The sequence below is a fragment of the Epinephelus lanceolatus genome, chromosome 9 (assembly GCF_041903045.1).
Source record: "Epinephelus lanceolatus isolate andai-2023 chromosome 9, ASM4190304v1, whole genome shotgun sequence".
Classification (NCBI taxonomy): domain Eukaryota; kingdom Metazoa; phylum Chordata; class Actinopteri; order Perciformes; family Serranidae; genus Epinephelus; species Epinephelus lanceolatus.
The window spans coordinates 15,065,310-15,084,898 of NC_135742.1; the positions used below are offsets into that span (position 1 = coordinate 15,065,310).

Genomic DNA, 19,589 nt, shown 5'->3' on the forward strand with positions numbered 1-19,589 from the left:
GGCTCTGCGGAGGAAGGAGGGGAGGAGTGTTCTCTGGGCCAGTGTCTACTTTCCTTGCAGGAGCGAGGGGAAACAGAGGAAGGAGCTTCATTGATTTGAATGAGGCAGCCGCTCCGTCATGTGTCGAGACTTGTCATTAAGTCCCGCACCAGCGGCGCATCATTAACACCAGATTATTTACTGCCTCTGTAAAAAAGCATGAGGGAAATTACGCGGAACATTTTGGATACAATTTTGTGGATGCAAAGAGGAACTGTTGCTCTGCCTACATTAGTGTTAATCTGACTTTAAAACAACAACATCCAGAAGCATTGTTTATATTAGTCCAGTTATCAGAGTTGATTAATTAATAAACAGTTCTGCAGACAGTTTTCAAATAGGCCTTTTTCGTGTCCTCATAAAACTTCCAAATGTCCAAACTTCCTCAGCCTTTTGTATGGCCAGAATCACACAAGTTATGGCAGCTATATCAGCAATGATAAGATGAAATACCTCAAAAATCAACACTTCCAAAGTAAGTAAGGAGTACTGCTGTGTTAAAGTTTGTCGCTGCAAGATAAAAATGCACGAGAATGACTGTTACCTGAGTACAGATACAAGTGATGTAATTGTAAGATATTTGACCTCTCTCTGAACCCCCCAGCAAAAACACTTGCCAAGGTAGGCCAGCATTTCTGTCTTTAAGAGGCTGCAGCATGCTCATTTTTTTGAGCTAGCGAAGGTAGTAGCATCTTGTGAAACTAGACAACCTAAGGCATCAATTGGTACTAACCACGTCAACATAGCTTGTTGGGAATTTAGGTTAAGAAGAGAAATTATCGTGGCCATTTTCAAAAGAGGCCCTTGAAGTCTCACCTCAAGATATCTGAGGATGCTTTCACACCTGCCCTGTTTGGTTCGGTTCAGCTGAACTTTGTTTGCCCCCTTAGTGCGGTTCGTTTGGGCAGGTGTGAATTCAGCAATCACACTCAGGTGCGCACCAAATCAACCAGACCGAGACCACGTTACAAATGAACTCTGGTGTGGTTTGTTTGTGGTGAGAACCTAGAACGTGTTCCGCCCTCGATCTGAACCAACTGCAGTCACATGACACATTGTTTGCGTTAAACATGAGCATGTTACAGTCCTGGAGGATTATTAATGTGCACCTCCTCCTGTACTGCCTTAATATGCACATTCAGCACATCCAATACACGAGCCGCACCTCATTTTCAAATTGTATGGTTTGACTAAAATGAACAATGACAGCAATATAGTCCACAATGACCAGCGCTAAAATCAACCTGCGTAGTTGTCCCTCCATTGTGACATTAGAAAGAGTCACATTTATCTTGCAAGTGTACTCTCCTTCAACGTTTTGTTTACTTCCTGGATTTTCCTGCATGGAATTTCTGACCAATCAAGAGCAGCTTTGAAGAGAATGAAAATCAGTTCTATGGTTTTGCTTTATTTTTATCAGTTTGCATACTGTATTGATTGGGAAAAATGCAATGTTAGATTAGCAGATGTCTTAATTCTGTGAAGAAAAAAAGGTCTAAAAGTCCAACGACAGACCAATCTTGTGCAAACACACACATTCTTTAGTTTTATTTGAGGTAAGGAGACAAATATTTGTTCGTTCCATATATGCTGCAGCTTTTGAACAATGGTTTCTATATGGACCAGTGACTTTATATCACTTCATATCAACCTGGAATGAGATTTTAGTGTGCAGTATAGTGGGTCCAAGGGAACTGGACGCCAAGAATACCTTCACACTTAAATATATTGGCTATAGCTGTTTCCAGTCTCCGTTGAGTTCCCCTGTAAAAGTAGACAAGCGTGTCTGATGTTAGTGGTGCACTGTGGAATAGCCCCTCTGTGGGACATTATTTATTATTTCCAGAAAACATTTAAAGCCCTTGTGAATCACGGCATGTTATAGCTCAGGGTAAAAGGCTTTTCTGGGGCGTATCCTCTGAAAGCTGTAACCCCCCTCTCAGTAAATGCTGTGGTTGAGAGGTCTAATATTTATCCCTGGAGCAGATTTACGTGTGACTAAATGACTGCTGAGACATGACACATTCCTCTCCTTCATGTCTTGGTCTAAGGGAGACAATGCAGTGATCTCATTTAACTGTCGAGTCGTCTGACATCTGAGATTTACAGTGATTTTTAACACAAAGCGTTTTAAAGTCCTGCAGCTTACAAGGCACACAAGACTGCTGGGTAATGGTGCAAAGGCTTCTAAACAAGGAAACATTTGTTGGATTTTCTCAGTCTATCACAAAATCTGTTTGGAATATAAAGAGATGATAATTTTGGAAAATGAAGGGCCCCCGCTAAAAATAACTTTGCAAACCACAGATTGCACACAGTTCCACAGAGATTATGAAGGTCGATCTCAGTCGACCCTAAAAGCCCTCCTTCCCCTTCCAGAGTGGGCAACAATAACAACACTAATGGGCCATACTGAGGTGTTCCCCCAAGTGGACCCAATAAAACCAGCATGCAACAGAAGCAGTGAGCTCTTTGTGTTGACACGAAGATTTAAAAAACAGCTATTTTCGAAGTAACAAGCACTGCTTTACTGGAACTAACACACCCTGACATTAAAGGACAAATGGTGTGTTGTTACTGGTGTTTTACTACACATCTGGAATGTCTACCTGGTGGAAAATCGCACGACTGGGCAATTTGCCTGCAACAATGGGTAAAGATGTAACACATAATTGCACGGTGTCAATTGCAGCTGTCTCGCTGAATCAAAGTAACTGCATATTTTTAATGAAAGGAAAGATTTTAGACGTGACTTGCATCATCAGTCTTCAGACAGTTTTCTTTTTAAAATGCATCTCTGCCAAATACCCAAGTATCCGCCTTCTTATCATTCCCAGAGACATTACCCCGACTGACCCCCTGAAGTCCCCTGTTACAGTAATGTGCAACAGACTGTGAAATGTCTGAACCTGGAGAATAATCAGGACCTTTTGTTAGTCTTAGGTGGGAGAGAGAGGCTTTTACATAGAGAGATTGTGGCCACATTCCTCATCAGGTTTCCCTGTGTGGTATGAGTAACACGTCTGGGGCATGTTATTACAGTAGAATCACTGTTTCCCCAAATGCATCAGTTTTAGGTTAGTGTATTATCATGTTAGCAGCTGGGTAAGTGATCAACACTATATCACTCCCAAAAAAGAAAAGTTAGATCACTGAAATAAAAGTAATGTATTAGTATAATCTGCAACATGAAGTTGACAAACAGACATATATATTTTTTAAAATCAAAAACCTCTTATCAAGGTCTGCAGATGTTCTCCAGCTTTATTCCAGAGCTCTCAGCCACATCCTGTGATCTTCATCAGTGGATAGAGTTTACCGCAAATTGCTTTCATACAGGTGTAGGTTTTGTTTTAACTTTGGTAAGCAAAGGTAAAACTTTAATGTCCTCGATAGGCAATTTCAGATACAGACAGTAGTCATAAGTGAAACAAAACAGACTGTACAATACATAACACAGAATCCAGTACCACACATTGTCAGGGCTAAATCATGGACAATTAGTGGTCACTGCTGGTTAAGATGAGCGATAGCAGACGGGATAAAGGACGGTCTGTAACACTTAGTGCTACATTCTGGGAGGCAAAACCTCCTAATGGAAGCATCTGAAACTCAACATGGAGGGGATGTTGTGAGTCTGAGGCGATAGACTGAGCGTTCATACAGATGCTGTAGGTTATTAAAAGTATCACCAGTGATCTTACAGCACAACTTGACCACTTTCCAACTTGCTCTGGGGACACACATGTGAAACAGGATGTTTCATTTCTGAGCATCAAACATCTGCCCTCTGGTGAATTTTCATGCACCATTTTTTGCTTTTTCTGCATCAGTTTATGGTGTCAGTGTATTAAATGTTGTCAAATTAAAAGTCCTTTACAGTCAAGTTTTACTGGGGGAGACCAATTCACGTTCTCAATACTGAGGGGGACGTGTCCCCTGCATCCCCCCTGACATCTACAACTCTGCAAAAACAAATAAGTGGACCTTGTAATAATGATTTTGCCATGCTGCCATTCCAAAGGTCAAGAATGAACCGACTAGCTCATATTTTACATTTATTTCCTTGTGTTTTATTATCATAAGATTTAAGAAGGTAATCTCACTGAGATCAAAATCTCCTTTGCAAGGCAGACCTGAGATGAGTGAAATAAGACCAGCCACAAAGAACAGCCACGCACAAACACCAGCAGAAACAGTCATGAAATAAAATCTGGATAAAATGTATTTCCTAATCAAACATGAATAATGAGCCACGTGTCTGCGCTTCCCCTTTCTGTCCACAGGGGGCACTGCTGGGCGCTTCTCTGTGAACTTTGTTCCAGTAGTAAATGGGCGTGTTTTCTTTCTGAGCTCAGTCCTCTGAGTTATTCCCAGGAAGGAAGGGCATGGACTCACGTCTGACAGGTAAGATGAGCTCGTGCAGCTTGACAAAATATTCAGGTGATTATATAAAACAAACGGAAATAGTGTTGTCGTGTATAAAGTCTTAGAGTTTAAATGTAAAGGAGTTCTGTCATAGTTTGGTTGTTTATGGATTTGTTTATATTGGCAAGAATACAGGTGATACTGATCGTGTCTGTGCGCGGTGTGTGTCTCTGTGAAGTGTGCCATGACCTGATGTGGCTTTACCACTGTTAAACCTTTTGTTTGCTTTACTTTGCTGTCCTTGTCATAGCAGTTATTGTTGACCTCCACTTGTTGACAAGAGATTATGTTTTACACAGGACGGATCTATTTGTCTGTCCTTTGGTGGTGACAATAGTGAGATTACATAACTTAAAATACATCCCCCCACAGGACTGCAGTACATCTGAGCCACAGGGCTGCTCTTGTGTACCTCAGGGAATAGGGGGAAGATGGAGGATTTCTGGGCATTGGCCCTTTGGGCCCTGACGATTTGGCTGTACCTCGTCATCAGCCTCATCATGATCCCAGCCATGTTTGGCTTCTCACTGGGCATCTCTGAGACCTACATGACCATCCTGGTGAAAACCTTGGAGGTACTTTTGTTTGTATTGTTGTGTTCCTGAGAGGTGTTACATGCTTTAAGCCACTCTGATACATCCACTGATCCATGTGAGACATGACGCTGAACGCCTCCTGTGTGTCCTCCTCTACAGTGGGCCACTCTGAAGATACAGAATGTATACGCAGATGAACGAACACTCACAGCCTCTGCATCTAATGGTGAGTAGAAAATTGTTGAGAAAATAAAAAGTGTCTGAAATGATTCAGTCTTCCTAATAAATACTTAGTAAGGCATCCTGTTGAAGAAAAGTTGCTGACATATCCTTTATTGTGAAAGATAGGGTTTTAGTGACATATGTGCTGCACTGCAATGCTGGATTTCACAAGATACTTTATTGCGCGTCTTGGAATGTATGTTGCAATGATATTGCCCAGTTTTGACAGAGCAATTGACTTATCTGTGCCGTTCAGAATGATTTGTGTTTCTGCATATGGATGCATTTCTTGTGACCTTTTAAGGCAGGTTTAAATGGTTTTATTTTGGACTACAGTACTGCGTCCTCTGCACCGAGCACTCTCTGTCTGGCACCAGGACTTAGTTAACGTCTATGATAGTCAACAAGGTGAAGTTGCTCTGGAAACTGCCTATCTTACAAGACGCAATAACTCAACTTCATATCAGTCACTAAGCTGCAGAGGGTGGTATCCCCCTGCTATAAAACATAATATCAGCAACATCTGGCCTCTGCAAAGTTCAAAGTGTGTCAGTGTTACAACTTTAAATGTGGACCATGAATACAAGATGTGAACGTTCTTCATAAACAGAGAGAAGGCTGACATTGTTTGCAAAGTTTGCGCTGAATATTGAATATGTAGGTTGCTCCTTCAGGTTTGGGACTTTGCCCGCTGAGTTATCTGATAATGTGCAGTCTGAGCTGAGGCCAACTTTAAACTGCTCTGAGAGCTGTCAGGTGGATTGTTTTAGATCCCAGGCAGTGCTGTCCTCATTAATTAAAGGAATAGTTCATCCAGAAAACAACCACTTTGTGTATCAATTACTCAACCCGTGTTATGCTGAATTCACGAAAAGACATTTGTTTTTCTCGCATGCCTCCACAATAGACAAAGAATCCAAAATCAAAGAAAGTTGTTGATGAAGTGGAGTAAATGGGGTCCGCATTAGACAACGACAAAACTATATCAAACGTCTGTTTACATGCTCTCACACAGCTTGTGCACTATATTGATGCCTCATTTATCCAGTGATAACCTCAGTGCTTCAGAAGCACTTGAATTTTTGCTGAAACATTACCATTTACAACAGCTCCACATAAACAGTCTCATGCATGGACGAGGAGCTCACCTGGGAAACTCAGTGGAAGGCATGAACAAAGTTTAAACACATGCGATTGCCCAAGTGTGATACTCATATACAAAGTGTTATAAAAAGCAAGTATGTTCTGTATAAATGAGACTTGGATTATACTGCACGAGTTGAATGAAAGTTTGTAAACTGGTGTTTTGATGTAGCTAAAAGTCGCCCACTTTTACTTAGGGTGCCTTCAGACCTAGAGTTGTCTTGCTTTGGTCTGAATCAGGGACTAATTTTATTACAAAGTTGTATAATTGCCTAGAGTTGGTTCGTGTTCTCACGGCAGCATTTACAAGCGGACCAGATCAAATGCCTTGTGCCAGAAATCTGCTCTTGATTGGTCAGAATTTCCATGCGGGAAAAAATCCAGGAAGTAAACAAACCATTGAAGAAGAGTACACTTGCAAGATAAATGTGACACTTTCTAATGTCACAGTGGAGGAACAACTACGCAGGTTGATTTTAGCGCTGCTCATCGTGGACTATATTGCTGTCATTGTTCATTTTAGTCAAACCATACAGTTTGAAAACGAGGCGCGGCTCCAACTAGAAAACAATGTTTTGATGCATTGGATGTACTGAATGTGCATATTAAGGCAGTACAGGAGGAGGTGCACATTAATAATCCTCCAGGACTATAACATGCTCATGTTTAACCCAAACAATGTGTCATGTGACTGCAGTTGGTTCAGATCCAGGTCGGAACACGTTCTCACCACAAATGAACTGCACCAGGGTTCATTTGTAACCAGACCGAGACCACCTCTTCAAGAAGGTCTCAGTCCGGTTGTTTCGGTGCACACCTGAGTGCAATTGCAGTGTTCACACCTGCCCAAACAAATTGCACTTAGGGGGCAAATGAACTTGAGTTCAATTGAACTGAACCAAGCAGGGCAGGTGTGAAAGCACCCAAACATTATTTAAGAATTTCCCCGTTTTTGGATTCTTCGTACACCGTTGAGGCATGTGAGACAAAGAAAGTTCTCATGAATTCAGCCACTGGGTGAGCTATTGATATACAAATATTTTGAAGGGGAAGTATTCCTTTAAGACTGCTCTCTGAACAGCTCAGGTTTAGTGTTGGTATTACGTAACTTAGGTCAGACGGTGTAAGGTCGTGTTTTGTGTGTGCTGTTAATACCTTTTGTTGGTCAAGGTGACCTCACTTGGAAAGTTCCTGCTCTGTTTAGAAACTTTATGCAATATCTCATCCGAGCTCCTGCTGCATCAGTGCCAGTATTTCATGTTGAAATTTGCAGATGAGTCTGCTTTGTTTTGCCAAATGACACGTTGTACATCCTTATGTGATTGATGTTTTTCTTTCTCTACTGAAGTACAAGTCCCAGAGGACATGCATTCATTCATTGGAATTATTTATTTTAGATTTTTTATTTTTATGTAAGTCTTGCCAAATACAAAATATAATGTCCTTCCAAAAACACAATCCTGAAATGAACTTTGATTTTTTTTTTCTCCTTCGTCTTCTGACACTATCAGCACAATCTCAACAGATACAGCGAGGCTGATTTATCTTCCATATTGCTGCTAAAATAATAATCCTTATCTGATGATTGAGTTAGCATGCGTGTGTGTGTGTGTCAGGTCTCATCCAGAGGGAGGATGGCTCTATGGAGAAAGAGTTAGAGGAACTCAGACGCAGTCGCCCCAAACCACCAGTGGGCGGTGACTTTACACTTAGTGACTCCTTCTACTTCACCCGGAAAGGAATTGAGAGCATTGTAGACGATGAGGTACATTTTTACTACGACAAGTTTGTTATATAAGTGGTAAAAGTGGCCTTGATATGCCAGTCTGAAATTTTAATTTTATCCAATTTTGAATTTAGGTTACCCAGCGGTTCTCGTCAGAGGAGCTGGTGTCGTGGAACTTACTGACTCGCACCAACAACGATTTCCAGTACATCAGTCTGAAGCTGACGCTGGTCTATGGCATTGGCATCTTTGTGAGATACTGCATCCTCGCCCCGCTCAGGTACACCAGCACTGAATAGAGCCTGCTGTCTGCAAAATTAAGCTGCAGTGATACAAGTGCAGCATTTCCCTCTAGGCAGAAATAATGTCAAAGGTTGAGTCAAACCTCAGTGGGTTTGTTCTGGTAAAAGTTATGTGTAAGATGACATTGAAGCCCATTGAAATTTAATCTGTAAGACAAAAATAAGTCATAAAACCCCAAAATAATAATAAAAATGCTAAATTTTAATTTCATTTTTAGTTTAAAGCTCAGTTTATTTATTACAAATGAGTTTGTCATTCACCTGTTGCATCAAAAATAGTGGATATTGGCTAACAACCTGATATCAAATCATGCTTCTTGCATTTTGTGAAGGCTATAATTTCACTTTGAGCCAGTATATCTACATACCGAGCAGGTCCTCTTCCATGGAGTCTGCTGTGTTGTTCTTCAGTATCCCAGAATGGACAAACCAAACACTGGCTCTAGTTAGGGCCATTTACGTTTTGTCGTTTTTGCATTTGCCACCATACCTCTCCATCATGCTTGGTACATGCTAGAAGTTTCAGTTCTGCAACCTCACTGCCACGTGCCAGTAAATCCTACACACTAGACCTTTAAGTAACACTTAAAACGTCACCTCTGACCAGGGACGCTGTAACGATTTCCTGGGAGGGGGTATACAGCGATCAAGAGAACCATAAAGAAAGACTTAGATGTTCACAAAACATCTTTATTACTACAACAATAAAAAGGATTCATATCAAAGAGGCATAGTCATACATGCTCTTATCAGTGAAGCTCTCACAGATAGCCGTTGTTACCCATGTTGCTACCAGCCTACTGGCACAAATCTGGAAGGTGCAGGTCTTAACTTGTCAACTGTCGTTTCTCTTTGTCTCTTTCTGTATGTCTGTCTCTCTCAGTTGCGTCACGGGCTCACAGGGAAGTTTTGAAAATAAATCGAATATCCACTTTTGTGACATTGCCTCAAGTTGCTAGTCTAATTTGACCCCACTTGCTAGCTAACCAGGTCGACTTGCACACACATCAAAAGAGCTAAAATGCAAAAACTGCTCTGTACACATACGTCTACATGAATATATCCTACTGCAAACATGTGCTCATTAGCAAACAGGTTTGTCATGTCTAACAATAGCATGACTAGTCTATGGAGGATTATATTCTTTATGTTGCAAGGAAATACAAGAGACAGAAATGAATGTCGACAAATTTAAGCACCAGTGCTTAAAAGATCAAGTGTGTAGGATTCAGTGGTAGAGCTCTAACTGCAAAGTCTCACCTTTGTGAATTAACTGCGGAGGCATCTGAGGATCTCAGGGTGTGAGAAAGAACATAGGGCAATAAAAGATCTGTTATATAACTTGGAGCAAGGCCTCGGGGCTTTGTAAGAATCAATAAAATCTTAAAATCAGTTCTTAAAGCAACGGGTAAGCAGTGTAGGGAAGCCAGGATTGGTGTGTGTGGTCATGTTTTCTAGTCTGAGTCAAGATTCTGGCAGCAGAGTTTTAGGTGAGTTGGAGGCGGGAAAGGAAGTTTTTACTGCTGCCAGAGAGTAAGGTATTGGAATAATCTAACTGGCTGGTTATGAATGCATGAATAACAGTTTCCAGATGTTCATTAGACAGGAATGATCTGATCCTGGAGATATTTCTGAGATGGTGGAAGCTGGATTGAGCTGCTGAATTTACATGTTTGTCTACTGAGATTTGTAACGTGGAGTTATTGAGTGAGATAGAAATCCAAGACTGTTTGATATTTGAACGTGTGCAGCATCTTGTCCTATGATCAATATCTCTGTCTTATCAGCATTAAGCTGCAGGCCATTTTTGTCACATTGGCTTGTATATGTCATGAAGGCAATTTAACAGGTTAATCATGTTTTGGTGGTTATTTGTTGGATCACAGCTTAAATAGATCTGAGAATCAACTTATGTCTATATATCCCCATAAATCCTACACACTGGGCCTTCAAAAAAGTGCCGTAAAGAGAAGCAGTTGATATCGCTACTTCCAGCTTCTCTGCCTCTGACCTATTTTATTTTTGTCTGACTATTCAGTATTTTGTTATGTCTGAGTTTTTTATTGTACCTGCTGGAAAATTGAGCAATAAATGTGCTCCACTTTCTCCAGGATAACTCTGGCTTGCATCGGCCTCACCTGGTTGGTCATAGGAACATCCGCCGTTGGATTACTTCCAAATTGGAGGTGACAACAAACTTGAACCACACCAATATAGTCATATAGTCATATTCAATATCTAACTTTTTTCTCATTGTGACGATTCCCTCCTCATTTGTGTTGTTTTTTTTTTTGCATATATTTGTGTTTTCAGGATGAAGTTTTGGCTCAGTGAATGGGTCCATGTGATGTGCTACAGGATCTGTGCTCGAGGACTCTCTGCCACCATCCGCTATCACAACAGGTAAGTGAGCTTCATCACCATGTGACTTTCTAACAGTCAGATCAGGAATATCATCTGATACTGACTCCATGTCTTCACTGTGCAACAACAGGGAAAATAAACCCCAAAAAGGAGGAATCTGTGTCGCCAATCACACCAGTCCTATCGACATTGTGATTCTCTGCAATGATGGGTGTTATGCTATGGTACGAAAACTTCTTTTAACTCAACATTTCTGTGCTGATGTGGAAGTTTTAATGTTAAATCATGACTCTGAATTGTCAAAAACGTGCTCAGGTGGGGCAGGTACACGGAGGTTTGATGGGAATCGTCCAGAGAGCCATGGTGAGGTCGTGTCCTCATGTCTGGTTTGAGAGAGCAGAGATGAAAGATCGCCACCTAGTGACCAAAAGGTTAGTTTTCCACTCCTTAACTCCAGCATGTTTTTTTTTACAGGCTTGTCACTGCATGTCTTTCTCGCCTGTATTTTCTCTCTGTGGTTGCTCTGGCACTAAGAGAGGTTGGCATTTTCCTGGCAGTAAAGTCCTCTAGAGTTTCTGTATCTCTTATTATCCAAACAAGAACAGATATGTTTTGGAAAGTTGCTACTTAACAGTGACTCATGCAGTTTGGATTCCACTATCTCATAATATCACATCTTCACCCAGACACGCTCTCCAAATGTTTGATGTTTTGTCCCAAATGCGAAAAGCTCTTCAAAGGTGCAATATGTAGATATTTACAGTCAGGAAGTGGTTTCCATTACCTCTTTGTGTTGCTTCCAGGTTGAGGGATCATGTGAATGACAAGACAAAGCTTCCCATATTGATATTTCCAGAGGGTAAGTGTGACCATGAACAGTAGAGAGTATAGAGTTACTTCATCCACAGTAGTTTGTCTTTGTATCATCAAAGATGAGACTCAGTAAGTGTTGTTATTTTAGCCCAGCGCCTGATGGCAGTCTGGCCACTGGCCGCCACAGCGGTGACAAATGAGCAGCTATTTCATGTGGGTTTGGACAGAGCTCACACAGCTCCGTCCCCTTTAATCTCCCCATGTCTGGTTTCCACAGGAACCTGTGTCAACAACACATCTGTCATGATGTTTAAAAAGGGAAGTTTTGAAATTGGAGCGACGATATATCCAGTAGCCATTAAGGTACTTATGTCAGTCCAGCTGCATCACTCATTCAGATGTTTTCTGGCTCACATATTTCAAAGCACAGTTCCTCACTGCGCTTCTATGTATTTTTTTTTTTTTTCACTTTTGTTAGTATGACCCAAAGTTCGGAGATGCTTTCTGGAACAGCTCCAAGTACAGCATGGTCAATTACCTGCTGAGGATGATGACCAGCTGGGCCCTCGTCTGTAACGTCTGGTACCTGCCAGCTATGCACCAACAGGTGTGTATGACATGTGCTGAAGCACGTGAGCACAAGCATGCATAAAGCCACGTGTACAGCCCACAGGTGCCACCCCCACCCCACATACAGTTATGTACACACAGATACGCTTCACATAAGACTGACTTTGCTGTTTCTTTTTCAAAAATGGCAGGAGGGGGAAGATGCTGTCCAGTTTGCCAACAGAGTGAAGTCAGCCATCGCTCGACAGGGAGGGCTGCTGGATCTACAGTGGTAAGATTTAACCTGTTTAGAGATCAGAGATTTTTCTCTCTAAGAGACTCATTTGTTTAAGAATCTCCTCTCAAGTGCAGTTTAGTCCAGGTCAAAACTTGAAGGGACAGTTCACCCCAAAATCACATATACATATTTTCCTCTTTCCCGTAGTGCTATTTATCTATCTGGATTGTTTTGTTGTGAGTTGCAGAGTGTTGGAGATATCAGCCGTAGAGATGTCTGCCTTCTCTCCAATATAATGGAACTAGATGGCACTCAGCTTGTGGTGCTCAAAACATCAAAAAATACATTTGAAAAACTCAACATCAATGTCTCTTTCCAGAAATCATGACCCAGCTTCTCAAGATAATCCACAGACTTTGCTGTAAGCAGTTTCATGTAGGAACTATTTTCTTTCTACTGAACTACACCTGCCAACCGTGAGGAGATGCACGCTTCCTTCTGCGTGGTGATACGGCTAGTGGGTGTAGTTCAGTAGAAAGAAAATAGTTCCTACATGAGACTGCTCACAGCAAGGTCTGTGGATTATCTTGAAAAATCAAGTTATAATTTCTGGATATAGACATTAATGTTGAGTATTCAAATGTTTTGGTTTTTTTTGTTTTTTTTTGGAGCTTGGGGTACCACAAGCTGAGTGCTATGTAGTTTCATTATATTGGAGAGAAGGCAGACATCTCTACAGCCGATATCTCCAACACTCTGCAACTCACACCAAAACAATCTAGATAGTTAACTTGCACTACAGGTAAGAGGTAAACTGTTTTAGATTATGGGGTGAATTGTCCCTTTAACCTGCAGGGTTTCAACATGTGCAAATCAATCTGCTTTCTAAAAATGTTTCTAAGGAAATAACATTTTTAATCTGCAGAGAAACAATCTATGCAATCCTTCAATTTAATGTCAGATATGACACCAAAAGATAATCTGTTTTAGCTCGACAGTGAGAACTACATTGAACAGATTTGGTTAAATGATTAGCACCACTCTCCGTTTATCCTGTCTCCACCTGGCTGCCTCTGCAGGGATGGAGGCCTGAAGAGAGCAAAGGTGAAGGAGTCATTTAAAGAGGAGCAGCAGAAGCAGTACAGCAGCATGGTGGTGGGAGACGACAGCAGCAGCAACAGTGACTGATTACCCGACTGGTATGCTGCACAAATCCCAGCCCTGTGGAGATTATACACTGGAAACAGGCCTCGCTCCTCTTGTACGCTCTCATTAGCTGGACCTGATAGGGAATACTGCCAAGTGGACTTTTTAAAACACACTGTGAAACCTCAGGTACATCTAACAGGAGGAGAGTCTCAGACAACGGAAGTGCAATGTTGAACTTTATGAGGAGCAGATTTTTTAAAAGGGAAAACTCTGTTTTTACTGCTGCTAAAGAAACTGTAGCTACTGTTGTGATTGAATGTTAATGCTGAGGAAATGCTCTGAATGAAACGTGTGATTGCAGATAAGCCACTGGTCCGAAAAACTGGATTCATGAACATCACAGTCAGTCACATTTTCATGTGGTGTTTGTTGTTTTTAAGCTAAATTTTAGTTTACAATTTCAGTGCTTATTGTGTGAGTACACAGTGGCAAAAACAACCTGAGGTATTTTGTGGTTGTGCTGTTTTATAACATAACATGACATATTTTTTAATACAACAAATGCACAGAGATAATTGCCGAGACAACTGTGATATAAGCATTTAAATACTGGTTTTATACTGTGCAGAATTATACTGCAATGTAACTAACACTGGTAAGCACCTATTTAACAGTTTTCACTTAAAAGACCTGTTTGAGCAAATGTTGGTTTTTTAATTTAACACTGATAGACATGATACACTGAGTTAGTTCTTGCACAGTGTTTTTGGTAACCTTTGACCCCTCACTCTTTTCTCACAGTACTGCAAGGGTAAACAACAGGCACAAGGGTTTGGCAGTTAAATAACACATAATAATGTTGTGAAAGAAAGTTCGTTGAATGTCCACATGAGATGTGACGGGTTTAAAGGAGAACACACAGCCGAGACTTTTTGGATCTCCCTCCACTGGGTAGCTTTCCTGAAGTGTGATCCTCACTGCTCTCGTTTGTCTGTGGGTTCCCCTCTTTGGCTCCTAAAAGCAAATTAAAGGCGGATTTTTTTAACAGTTCACTTTGGTGCAGTTCTGATTTTTCTTTTGTGTCAATCTTTCAAGGTTCTCACCATCGTCCTCATTGTCACTCAGATCTGTGTTGTCCTGGGTGCCCTGTGTGGAAACAAACTTAACAGTCACATTGTGTCTGACAACCTCTAAACCAATCAGCTACAAGCCTCTACTTCCCTGATACTCAACTTGTAGCCCGCGGGCCAGATGGTGCCAGCTGCCAGGTGGCCCGGCAACCATTTTCTAAAAGGCTGGAATCACAATGTTTGTATACAATAACTTCCGGGTAGAAGCTTCACATACATAAATTGAAACGGCACTGAGGAAACACCGCCTCAGCTCATTAGTTTTTAGCCACTTAAAGAAAGGCCCACCTGAGAAAAATCAGTATCAGTCTCAGTGTGTGCCATATAGATTTTTTTTCACCACTTTACCTTGCTGTCACACAGCCCTCTCTGACAGGGAACTGAAGCCATTGTCTCAAAGCAACCACACTCCACTGACAACAACAAAAATTTTACTTAGCAAAATATAAGAGTTGCTGGTCAACAGCTGCCTGGATTGGTTAGTGTGTTAGAAAATACTACAAATATAGATCACATTTAACTGATATTGATATTTTTAGGTGGCTAAAACATGGTTTGCTGGGCTAATTATTTATTTTTAATTATTTAAGTTTGTCATCCATCCTGTCATTTTGCAAAAGTGGCTCCCGGGCAAATTAAGTTGAGTATCGCGGCACTACTCAAAGAGAAGTTTTTCTTGTAAGCTTTCTCCCAGAAATCCCCTTCTCACAGACATCTATTCATTTTAATCCAAACCATGACTTTTTTCCCTAACTTTCCAAACCCAGTAAATCCCCCTCTGGTAGAAAGCCCTCTAGGAAACCTTCTCCCAACTGCATGACAGTGGTACTCACCTGCAACGAGGTACATTTGTTTTTCTTTTTCTGTTTTAGCTCCTGATATCTGCAAGTATCAACCAGGGAAATAAGTTTACATGTGATTGCCAAAAACTTTATTGACAGTAATGTGTTGTGCAGAACAGCCAGTGTGTCTCAGCTTTCTTTAAAATGTGACTTTTAGTGAACCAGCCAGGGGAGACAAATGGTAGTGAGATATTTATGAGCCTGATTAGTGCCTCACATCTGTGTCCCTGTCTTCGCAGTTCAAATGACAAACAGGTTGCTCTTGATTCAGACAGGGAGTGTTTTAATGTAGCTGCTTTTGTCTCTCAGCAATAAAAGCCAATAAAGTTGCTCTGTGGCAAATCTACTGTGGTTTTACCTCAGTGAATACAGTGGTTTCTACAGTCACAGCCCTGACTCCAGCAACCTGCCATCACACTACATGTCTTGTGTTAGGCAGTGATTTTCATTTTAGTCAGCCTATTAGTGATGTTAGATTTCATCATGCATGCATGGCCATTTTTTAATTAGCTGCTGGAGAACTGGGGAATGAGTGTGGCTGATTATCTGCACAGTGATGGAATTGCAGGTTAAATATTAAATATAAATATAACAACACAAAATCCTTAATTTTCATTTGCATGGCAAACTTTTGATTTATTTGAGAATATACCTGCAATTTAACTGTAAATAAAATTATGTGCCACATTTTAGAACTTTTATTTTTTTTTCTTTCTATCAATTAAAAAAACATTAGTGAATCAAATTTCTTTTAACTTTAAAAAAACAATGTATTAGCCTATAGAGATTCTCTGTTCTATCCACTGAAAAGTCACAGTGTTACTCAATTTAATTGAAAGATACTCCTGCTACATTTTCGTACACATGTTCAGTAATTAATCCACCCACCGCTGCAAATACGAGTCACAGTTCCTGTTGGCGGGTTTGGTCTTCCTCACTCCATCTGGTGCCCACGTCGCGCTTGAATCTACTCCCACATCCACCCTGCCTGCAGCTCCAGATGCAATCGGCATCTCTGCCAGTAGAGGTACAGATTTCAGAAATCCAAAATAAACTCACAGTCATCTGGATGCAAATCTCTGCTGTTGCACATGTGCTGGAAGGAAGTGGAGCTTGCCTTGCAGTATTTCACACAGTCCTCGTGTTGTTGACCGGCTGTTTGCTGTGTGAGCAGGGAAATGTGGCCGCGGAGTTTATGGACGTGTTTGTTGTTGTATCCATGGCAACAGTGTCTCCAAAGAAAGGAACAGCGTGAGGCCTTCGTGAATGTGATGAATGTGATGGAGGCACTGACATCTTCTTTACTTTACTGATAAATATTTAGAGTGAATCCTATAAACTGTTACAGGCAGTCTGTGTTAAATGTTGTAGGCCTATCACAAACTTTTTTAACATCCAAGAAAAACAGTCTCTTTCAAAATGAGCATGCGGTGAGATCATTTGCTCAGTCCTGAAAGGGTCAGCATTGTTGCCTCCTCCATATTCAGAAGGACAGCAGGAAGTACTAGGCTACTGTAACAATTATTTGTAAACTGAAGTCAATATATAAACGTAAATCTCCAGTTCTATAACTTTAATTCTCTTCTGTCTTTATGTCATTTCCCTTTACTTTTAATGTTATCTTTTATAGCGTGTGGATATAATTCTGATTCCTGTTACAGATTTCATTGTTAATTGCGTTATTAAAGGGAAATTTCGGTTTATTTCAGCCTGTCTCTATCGTCCTAAATTTGTTTCAAGTGACTAGTGACATAAAAATAATAGTTACCATGTTAGCCGTTAGCCTAGATACAGCCAGGGCGCATAGTAGCGTCAGACCTGTTAAAACGTAAGTGAACGGGCATATTTCAAGTGCAAAGTTAGTCCACTAAACAAGCTTTTTTCCCACAAAGACCGCCTCATATCGTTAGGATAAATGTCAGAGAACATATAGAAAACGATATGTAAACGTATTGTCTTACCTTACCGGTGTGGTGCCATGTTTGTTTACCATTTAGCTCTGCTTTCCAAAGCGCGGCTGAAATATCGCAAGAACAAGCAGCGATCTCATAGCCTGCCTGAACAAGCAGCAACTGCTGGAAGGATACACTGACGAAGAGCTTCATGAAATTGAAGAACAGAGGAGGAAAGAGAGAGAGGCGCAACAGGTAGAGGACGAATGGCTGCTGCAAGGCTGCGTAGCTCTGGAGATTGGTGGTGTACGTGTGAGGAATACCTCTGTTGCAAGGAATGGGACCGGTTGCAGCCTTATTTTCAAGGTCTGGATGTGACCGAGGACGAGACACCTCCACCTGGAGTAACGTTAGTATCCAGCTGGGCTTTATCTAGAGCTGGCGAGATATATTTCGGCTGCGCTTTGGAAAGCAAAGCTAAATGGTAAACAAACATGGCAGCACACCGGTAAGGTAAGACAACACGTTTCCATGTCGTTTTCTATATGTTCTCTGACATTTATCCTAACGATATGAGGCGGTCTTTGTGGAAAAAAGCTTGTTTAGTGGACTAACTTTGCACTTGAAGTATGCCCGTTCACTTACGTTTTAACAGGTCTGACGCTACTAATGCGCCCTGGCTGTATCTAGGCTAACGGCTAACATGCTAAATATTATTTTTATGTCACTAGTCACTTGAAACAAATTTAGGACGATAGGAGACGGGTTGAAATAAACCGAAATTTCCCTTTAAACTTCTCCCTCCATCCATCCATTTTCATCTGCTTTTCTGGGGCCTGGGTCACGGGGGCAGCAGGCCAAGCAAAGCACTCCAGACGTCCCTCTCCCCAGCAACTCCTCCTGGGGGACCCCAAGACGTTACCCAGGTGAGATATTTAGGTCTCATCCCTCCAGCGTGTCCTGAGTCTAATCCAGGGCCTCCTCCCAGTGGGACGTGCCCAGAACACCTCTAACAGGAGGCACCCAGGAGGCATCCTGATCAGTTGCCTGAACCACTGACCCCTTTTGATGCAAAGGAGCAGCGGCTCCACTCCGAGCCTTAATCTGGATGTCCGAGCTCCTTATTCTATATTTCTAAGTGGGATTTATACTTGTGCATTAGCTCTATGCAGAGGCTACCGTAGCCTATGCATGTGACCCATGCCGTTGTGAACCTTTATACTTGTGTGTCGGTGTCACTCTGCAGTTACACCTCCAAAACACAAGTCGGTGGTGGGGTTTCTGTGAAGTGCTGTAAAGTATAGTTGAGTCAAAACACACTTTAAACACACTTTAAACATGACTTATTAGAGACCATTTAAAACACAAATACAAAAATCAGCTTCACTATCCCCCCAAATACAGCATGCTAATGTTTTTAGCACAAGCCTATGACATTTTACATTTTATAAATTAGCCTAGCAGCTAGCAGAGATTTCCTCTTCTCATATGAAGCCAGGCACAACAGCAACATTTAACAAAGGGGATGTTAGAAAATTCGGCTCCATTACAACTCACAAGGTTCACAAACAAAACAACTGTCTTATACTAAACACGTTTTCCAAACAAATTTAACGCGCTAACGTCATTAGCACAAGCCTATGGCCTTTTATATTGTATTAGCCTAGGGATGAGCGGAGATTTCCTCTGCTCATATGAAGCCAGGATAAATCGCACACAAGACCTAAAATGTTATTTTAGTGGAGGCTTTATTGTCTTCACAATTTATTGTTTCTTATCTGTGAAATAAAAGTAAATAAAAGCTTCGTTTCAACTGAGGGAAATGGTTTCAGCTTACAGAAATAGTCAGAAGGTCTGTGACATGAGGTTACATTTCTCTATCCATGAGTCAGGACCTCATTCTTTCGGTCACTAGCCAGAGCTCATGACCATTGGGATGTCAATGGACCAGTCAATCGGGAGCTTCACCTTCTGGCTCAGTTCCCTTCTCATCACGACGGTCCAGCACAGTGCCCACATCACCGCTCCATTCTACCCTCACTCATGAACAAGAACCTGAGACTCTTGAACACCCTCACTTGAGGCAGTAGCTCTCTCCCAACCCAACCCATAAACTTCTTTTAACCTTTTTTCTAATAATCATAGATAAGACTTTTTCCATATGATAGATTTTTCCTTTGGGATCACAATGATATTAAAGAATTTCAGTCTTATAC

General features: G+C 41.3%; 1 protein-coding gene and 1 long non-coding RNA gene across 3 annotated transcripts; one reads left to right on the top strand and one right to left on the bottom strand.

Moving 5' to 3' along the window:
• Positions 1 to 4,341: 4,341 nt before the first annotated feature.
• Positions 4,342 to 14,559, top strand: agpat9l (1-acylglycerol-3-phosphate O-acyltransferase 9, like). The gene is made up of 14 exons (XM_033618470.2): positions 4,342 to 4,446; positions 4,840 to 5,042; positions 5,163 to 5,229; positions 7,985 to 8,133; positions 8,229 to 8,374; positions 10,508 to 10,582; positions 10,710 to 10,799; positions 10,891 to 10,984; positions 11,076 to 11,191; positions 11,564 to 11,619; positions 11,851 to 11,936; positions 12,052 to 12,180; positions 12,335 to 12,414; positions 13,440 to 14,559. The coding sequence occupies exons 2-14, from the start codon at positions 4,899 to 4,901 to the stop codon at positions 13,546 to 13,548; spliced, it is 1,341 nt and encodes a 446-aa protein (XP_033474361.1). The 5' UTR covers positions 4,342 to 4,446; positions 4,840 to 4,898; the 3' UTR covers positions 13,549 to 14,559.
• Positions 14,560 to 14,611: 52 nt separating this feature from the next.
• Positions 14,612 to 17,042, bottom strand: LOC144464259 (uncharacterized). 2 transcript variants are annotated; one of them, XR_013492016.1, is made up of 4 exons: positions 16,599 to 17,041; positions 16,370 to 16,496; positions 15,473 to 15,521; positions 14,612 to 14,655 (listed from the first exon to the last, which is right to left on the bottom strand). It is a non-coding gene; the product is annotated as an uncharacterized LOC144464259 (long non-coding RNA). The 2 variants fall into 2 exon arrangements; XR_013492015.1 differs by having other exon boundaries at positions 16,370 to 17,042.
• Positions 17,043 to 19,589: the final 2,547 nt, after the last annotated feature.

What these genes read in the sequence shown, in the direction of transcription:
- agpat9l (XM_033618470.2), top strand. Translation starts at nt 4,899, where the DNA reads ATGGAGGATTTCTGGGCATTGGCCCTTTGGGCCCTGACGATTTGGCTG. An exon ending in AGAGCATTGTAGACGATGAG is followed by an intron (nt 8,134 to 8,228) that starts GTACATTTTTAC and finishes TTTTGAATTTAG; the next exon opens with GTTACCCAGCGGTTCTCGTC. An exon ending in GGGCTGCTGGATCTACAGTG is followed by an intron (nt 12,415 to 13,439) that starts GTAAGATTTAAC and finishes CTGCCTCTGCAG; the next exon opens with GGATGGAGGCCTGAAGAGAG.